The 7,862-nt window shown below is 50.4% G+C and overlaps 1 protein-coding gene across 1 annotated transcript; it reads right to left on the minus strand.

Moving 5' to 3' along the window:
* Positions 1–139: 139 nt before the first annotated feature.
* On the minus strand, positions 140–5,187 carry VOLCADRAFT_96665 (uncharacterized protein; the record flags this gene model as incomplete). The annotated part of the gene is made up of 9 exons (XM_002955726.1): positions 140–425; positions 653–745; positions 1,293–1,423; positions 2,367–2,545; positions 2,711–2,762; positions 3,078–3,341; positions 3,965–4,074; positions 4,533–4,769; positions 5,046–5,187. The coding sequence occupies 9 exons, from the start codon at positions 5,185–5,187 to the stop codon at positions 140–142; spliced, it is 1,494 nt and encodes a 497-aa protein (XP_002955772.1).
* Between the last annotated feature and the right edge of the window lie 2,675 nt (positions 5,188–7,862).

Here is a 7,862-nt window from a genome sequence, read left to right on the forward strand (position 1 = left end):
TTCAACGTGCAGAGGTGTTGAAAATAGTAGTTGGTCGAAGGTTCAATTGTACGGCAGTACCGGCAACCTTCAACCAACTACTATTTTTTCGCGTCTTTCCAATTACCTACACACGTATAACTGACACAGCAGCCGGGAATTAGGAATCAGCACAACGCAGCAGCACCGGTACCTCCCGCGTGGTAGTCGTGTACTTGCACTTGCCTTTTGCTGAAGGGGTGTCAACAACCGCATCCCCGTCATCACAGCTAGAAAGATTCAATGAAGGTTGCCGGTAAAAAGGGTGCTGAAGGCCCATATGGTGAAAAAGCTCGTGCAAGAGTGTGTTGGAGCCGTCGTTGTACAGTGCAAGCGAGTTGGCGCCTTCGGCAGCGAGTTGGTCCCATGAGATGAAAACGAAGCCCTGGGACGCCAGCGTGTCAGAGCTGCATGTGTGCATTTTGGTGTCGAGTTAACTCAACGTTGAGAGCAAGCGCGGATGAGAGCTGGCTTGGTGTGTGTGCGTGCGGATAGATATGTAGGTGATGAGCGCATATCGCAGGAGATCTCCGTCTAGACGGCAGGTAAGCAAATTGTCCGCTGTTCCGGAACCAAAATCAATGCACAGATAGCGCCAAGGATAAGTAAAACAGCAGCTTCCCGACAGACGCACCCGGGCACAAAGGCGTAGCCCATGACCCCAATTCTGAGTGTCAGGTCGTTTGCCACATACACGTTGATGCTTCGGGGGAAGTCCGACGCCGTCCTTCGCCGGCGTGCAGCACGCAGTGCAGTGCAGTGCAGTAGAGGGCAGGCAGATGGCGAGGTAACCGAGCAAGTATTAGGAGGTGCGTAGGAAGGCGGTATGGACGGGAGGCGGGTATGCGGTGGCCTTTTCAGCGGCCAGGTGCTACAATGTGAGGGGTCTATCTTGCCCACGGTCGAAATCAGTCAGTAGCAAGTCAAGCATATACCAGTCATGTGCATACATGTGGTATGATGTAGTAGCCGGTACACTGTACGGCACACATGACAACTACAAATACGCGCTAAGCGCGTCTGCCAGCATCTCGAGAGGCCTTTTCAGCGGCCAGCTACTACATATGAAGGGCTTATTCACTCGTGTAATGAGTGCAGCCAACTTCCCATGGGCCGCGGCCCAACTATTCATAGTGTAATATTTACTAATATTACGGAGTGGAGACACAAGCGACACGCTTGAAGAGCTATGTAACGTGGTCCAATTATGTTGACAGGAGCAAAAACAAACGAAAGGGCAAAGTACACAAGCTAACATAACCACGAAGTCCAACCTTGGTACGAAATCGGTGCTTAGGAAACAATCAACTTTTACAGGGACGCAATCCAAGTTTGGAACCTGAAGCCATGTCTTCCGATCCTTGAGCAATAGGTACGGATAGGCGGTCGCATTGTTGCGGACTTCCTGCGATCGGGCAGGTAGCTACCTATGGGTAATGTAGGTAATATATAAGGTGTGCATGATGTGCACTCAGGGGATGATTCACGACTACGACGACTTACTTCAGAAAAGTACACCGATCGGCGGATGCAGATCCCGTGGTGATAATAAGCCCTACATGATACTGCACTAGAACCCGTGTTGTACGGAGGGTTCGAACCCTCCTGAATTCAGCTCCCGCTGCATCTTCCTTAAGTGTACTCTACGTCTGGTGTTACACTGTAAAATGTTCGACCTCGCTCAGCGGTCTGCATGTGCATACGTCTGTAAAATTCTTTATTGTCGATAGATCGTCCCCTGGTATACGAGATAGGGACCGTCCCTAACTATTATGAGCTATATCAATGGATGTGATCGGGAAGGGTTTAGTGCTGAGGTATGTGGCGCACCACCTAGTCAGTTATAGGTCGATGTGTACAGATGCGAGATATTTTGTCCATAACACCATTTTCTTTTTGGCTGAAATGGTACAAGCGGTTGAGAACTTGCCGAATGGGAAGGCTGTTCGCAGAGAAAGGGTTACTGAATTCTACAGGTATGCAAGGAGACTCCAACCCCCCAATGCTGACAAATCGTATCGCAGACCGGAGGTTCAACCAACTAATAAACTCCAACCAAACAACCAAACAATAAACTCCAAGAGAATCTGCAAAATGGGTGCGACCTGGTCAAGTTACTATAGCTTTTAGCGTTGTATTATGAATTGTACCTAACTTGCGGCTCTAAGGGAGCTCTTGGGACTCTGGCACGTGTGTGCTCGTTACACCTCTCTGGGTAACGCAACCGAGATGTAAAACACATACACACACGTATATTATATCAGGGCAAGACCTATAGGCGATATAAAGCTTTACAGACGTGTATTGTTTACCTCGCTACCATTGAAAGACCCGTACTCCACGCTCACCTTGACAAAAAACTCAATGTTGGTTGGACGGGACATATAATTCGTAATTTGTACAAGGCGCTGTACGTAGAATGCCGAGAGTTCATACTTGGCTGGGCCCGTGGTGTTTCCATCCATGTACAGCATTACGTGGAAAACCAGCGGGATGAGCAATTTCGGAATGGCGGACGGTGGCTGGACTGCGAAGTTCTCCGGTGGTAAGGAGGAAATATAATTGGCAGGCACCGCGGGTAGCTGGCGGCGATGTCGTCGTTGATGTTGGCCTGCATCGAATCCCAGTACTGACATTCGCAACATATGAAGATGCATTACGTGGTGTGACATGGCTGCTCAACTCAACTCACCGAGCTTTGCATCTCGGGAGGCGAAAATGTGAAGGCGGGAGGCAGCGTCATGCTGCAGTGGACGAATGGCAGCACGATGAAGGGGCGTGTACTGCTGTGCCGTCTTGGCGGCTTCTGCTTCCACTCCATGAAGAGCTGAAGTACGCCGCCGGCGACTGTTGCTGCTGCTGCTGTAGGGGCCCCCATTACTGCTGGAAACGCCAACACCCTGCACTGTTCTTGCTACTGCTACTGCTACTGCTGCTGCTGCTGCTGCTGCTGCTGGGGTGTGAGCTACTGCGACTGGCCTGTCCAGGGAGTCACCGATATGCTGCAGCTCAGGCAAATTCGCATGGAGCTGAATCAAGACGGAGGATATGCGGGGTACCAGAGCAGCAAAATCGGTTATGCTCAGTCCACAGGGCCCTGATACGGTCGCGGCGGCCTCAGCCAGCTGGTCGCCCCCACTGCCCCTCAGCAGCAGCGCATCACGGACTGCTGCAGTGAAGTCAGCTTCAGAGAGAGCAGATAGGTCGGGCCAGGCGGCTGTGGCCTGTGGCTGTCCTGGCACCTCTTGCAGCAGCAGCGGGATGTTGTTACGGACCCAGGAGAATGTGGTGCGGAGAGCCTTGAGCAGACCATAATGGCAGGCCTGTGAGAAACAGAAAGAAGAAGTGATTGATTATGTTCCATCGCTGTTGGCTGATATTTGAGGGTAGGCTCTATGCTTTTCCAGCCAAGAGTCTTCATGACGCATAAAAATAGCGATTCACAGGAGCGGCCATGAGTCGCAAGCATACGATAGACAGGGTAGAGTTGCTAGGGGTTTCATGCATGCACTCTGTGCTGCGGCGGCGCCGTTTTGTGATAAAGCATACGGCAGTGCGTGCATAACATAGCTTTCTGCGCATAGTAGCGGTATGTGTACGTGTATCTGTGCTAATGGCTAAGTGATGCAAACCATGAGAGCATGTCGCGTCATACGACTGCAGCATCGACCAAACATGCACGTACGGCAGAAAATGAACGTGACGCAAAAATGTCGTGACAAGCAGCTCGTCACATTTTTATGTATTGGTCAACTTGTCATACATCCTTTCGGGAGGGCATGCGTTCCACATTCGTTGGTGACCTATCGCTGATATGACTTATATCCCACACATACAGCAGCTCCACTTCTGACGTAACTTATGTCACACATACATTTATGTCACACTTATGCCACACGTTTCTATTTGTGACTACCTGAAGTGCTGGCGTGGAATACAAGCTCACAGACAATCCGTACATCTGCTCCACCACGGCGGAGCTGCACAGCCCGGGCTGAGATGCATACACCCGAAGTACGGTTGGTGTCAGGTACGGAAGCAGGATGCTGGATGAACCTGTAATACAAAAGCAGCCACATACATGCACTCGAATCTTCCTCAAAACATGCATACCCCGTTGGGGTGCGGTTATGTGGCGTTGGCCAGTGTCAGGCCCGGATCAATATGTAACACACCCATACTCCTGACACTCGCCGCCAGTCATCCTATCACAATTCCCAATGCTTGACGAGCTCACGGCGCAACCTCGACCAAGGCAAGGAGTAATAGCATCGAACAAGCTTTCCAGCTAACGAATGCCAAACCATAGCATATCATGCCGTAAGAACATCTGTGCTTCATGCATATCAGGGATGCCCCACACGCTTTGCATTTCAAGGACGCGTCATCATCAGGGCATCCACCCTTGCATGGATATGGCGTGAACTAACACTGCTCGTCATTGTCCGCATATTCATGCTAGCAGATAGACACGTGTACATATATATAATATATGATGGAGTGCATATACGCACCTTCAGCTTCCGACATGGGCTCTGCTGCACCGAAAAGAAGGTACGCAATGTACGACACGCTGCTGGCCTGGCCATATAATCGTTGGGCCTCGTCGCTGCTGGCGGACTCAGTATTGCGGACCGCCAGAAAGGGCGGGGGCCGAGACGGCGGTTTGCCTGCGGCCGGTGGCGAAAGCTGCAACGGCTGCTGCTGCTTTCGAATGGCGGCAAGACGTTCCAGTCCTGCAGCTTGCTCCCCTGCTTGGGCGATGCAGACAGGCAATTACGAATGCAGAGACCCAAAAAACCTTTTTTGAAAGAGCACACGGAGAACATCACACGACCTAGTAGAATGCGTAGGGCAGGGATTGTCGGCATGGCAACGGTACCGTTTGATTAATCGACAGTACTGGTCATGGCGGGCCACGAAGGCGATGGAAACTGCCGATGCATGGGTCGTACAGGGCTGCACGTCGCATTCTAAAACGCTTGCGGTGGTGACGGAAAAGCATGAAGCTTTAACCAATTTTACACCTTCGCCGTCATAAAGTCTTGATGCAGTCGCCAATGCCGCATGACCTCCACTATGTAACAAGACTCCAGCAAGCATTAGCGAGCTTAAAAGCAATAAGCACCTGGGGCATCGTATTGTAAATTCCTTTTGCAGTTTTGGCATTTCGTAGCCGGGTTATGCCTTCAGGCGCTTGGTATTCGTACGAGAATAGAGAGCCCAGTAGAACAAGGGCTGTAGTATCAGGTCATGATACTATGTTTGCTAGCATACAGTTGGCGGGTTTCAGATGCTAGTGAACTGCAATAATTCTCCCCTGGGCTCTGACATTCCGCTTGTACGGAACGTTCAAGTTAAGGGGCACGAAACAACGGTGAAGCTGTCTTCCATATTGCCTCCTTATCATCTCCAAACTGAAAGTACCCAATAACTATTTTACATAATCTGACTGCGCCAGCTTAGATGATAAAAAGATGGTCGGCGTTCGTATCGCTGAGGAGTACGTCCTGTAGCAAGTGAAGGCCGAAAGCTTTGTGTTCAGCACCGCATAAGTTGAAGGTATTATATACGTATAATATTAATTAAAAATTTTGCGAAGAATAAAGCCGTCGTATCCACAGAGAACGTTGGCGAGGCGGCAGCAGCGAGTCGGGCTGGAGACGTGCTGGAGGCGTTGGACCTGTTGCGTCCAGCTGCAGAAGAGAGCTGGAAAGCTGACCAGAAATAATTGTTTATACACATTAGGATCATAATTGCAAATTGTGCTAATGATTAAAGGTAAACTCAGTTATGATAACGTATGCATCTGCGGGCATGGCCTCTTCTCAGCATACGCTTAGCTATCCCTCTACTCAAGATGCCGCCGATGCCGATGCTGCTGCTCACAGAATCACTCCACTCCTTGCAACTGGCAACGTACACCGTAGTAACATACATGACGATGCAAACTGTATCATCACGCACTCCTTGGCCCACGTGGTTTACATAAAAGCACAGTAGCAAAGCCCGCTGATAGCTCGCGTCGTCGACTCGATTGAATTTCTCATCAGCAAATCATACAACTACATAATGCGCAGCAACAAACAGTTGCACTTCCCGCACCTACCTGGAAAAGCACTGCAAGCAGCAACAGATAGGGATATTTACTTCTACAGCAGCCTCTGCCGCACCTCACAGGGCGCTGCAAGCACACAGCACTGGCTATGTGCATCATATGGACTCGCGCCTTGCGGGACCAGTGGTCTCACTACGCGCCGGTGCGGCTTGCCTTGCGCATCTCGGGACGGTGACAAAGACCACGAGACTTCAGGGGTACCGGGTGTCGCAATGGCTCCAGGCCGGGAAGCTTCCGAGGCGTGCTCCTAACGAGGATTCCTTTGTCTGGCTAGGTCTCGGAGCACCTAGCCAGACACGACATCGCGGGGGCATCATGCCCCGTGTAATACCTGCCATACGTCCTGCTTCGGTTCTCAGCATGCACAGCACAGGCACTAAGAAAGCGGGGACCGCGGCCCTCCATGTATTAGATTTACTTACAACTCTTTCATGGCCCCGACGGCCTTTCCTTTGGGCTGAACGACATCCAACGTTTTCCACTGCCAAGTTCAGCGATCGCCATTCATCTGACCGACCAGCGTCGGGCCCGGTTAGATGATGTGAAGCACACGCGTCTGCGGCTCTGCTTTCTTTGTCCTACATGCACGCACTGCGTTGTAACACACCTACTCGCATGCCCACACATGCACGTTGGATGACCTACAAAACAACAAGACGTCAAATAAACCCTAAAGCCCAGCAGCGCAAACAAAGGTAAAAGCACGCAGCAGCCCATAAGTTTGAACCGACGGTGCTTGTACTACTATTATACTACTGCAGCTCGTTCAATCCATGTATCACCCATCAAACTACTCAACGTCAGACTGTGCTTGGTTTTGAATAGAGTTTGGGTAATAAACTAGGCAATATAAGCAGGCTTCTGACGCAATATTCGCCCCCTTGCGGCTCTTGCTCTCTGTCCCGACCCGAACCCTGCATGCCAGGCAGCCTCATCCGATAGTAGCTGGTACACAGTACGGCACACATAACAACTACAAATACGCGCTAAGCGCGACCACTAGCATCTCGAGAGGCCTTTTCAGCGGCGGCCAGCTACTAGACATTCGACCTGACCAGCAGCTTCTTCCAGTGGGATTAGATCCGACTCGGCCATGTCTGGCCACTTTTTAGTACACTTAAACATGAATATGAATGGATGAGTGATCGAACACACAGATGCTCTGTTGTTAGTTCCGCTCTGCCTGATGTATGCCGATGCGATCGTACATCCGTACATCGTTCTCAAGATAGTACGAATCGGGTTATATCAAGGTCTCTGCCTGAAATTTATGCTAATGCGAACCTGAATACACCTCATTGCTTCAGCAGTTCAAAGGAAGCAAAAATGTTGTTGTGCATGTGCTATATGTGCCTGTCCACGCTGTTTAAGTAAGAGCAGTAGTGCTTACCCCCCCTACCTAAACCTAACTTTCCTGCCAAGATTAAACTGCACGCTTTATTCATATGCATATACCGCAACACCAAGGCGACCTTTAGCTCCGACGCTCGTTTTCATCTGTTCCGTCGTCAATATGCATACGCACATACCAAGCATGGAGTGCTTCAGCCTGCTCGGGATGGGTCCCCGGCAATGGCTACAGTGTCCTACGAGACACATATATACAGACATACAAACAAAGTCATATTTCTAACGCTCCCCAATACAAGCAGTGTGATACGCTTAGGTTGAAAGTAAAGAGGAAAGTGTGTAGGTAGGTACGTCTGTAAAATGTTTGATCGCATAT

Source organism: Volvox carteri (genome assembly GCF_000143455.1).
Source record: "Volvox carteri f. nagariensis unplaced genomic scaffold VOLCAscaffold_54, whole genome shotgun sequence".
Classification (NCBI taxonomy): Eukaryota; Viridiplantae; Chlorophyta; class Chlorophyceae; order Chlamydomonadales; family Volvocaceae; genus Volvox; species Volvox carteri.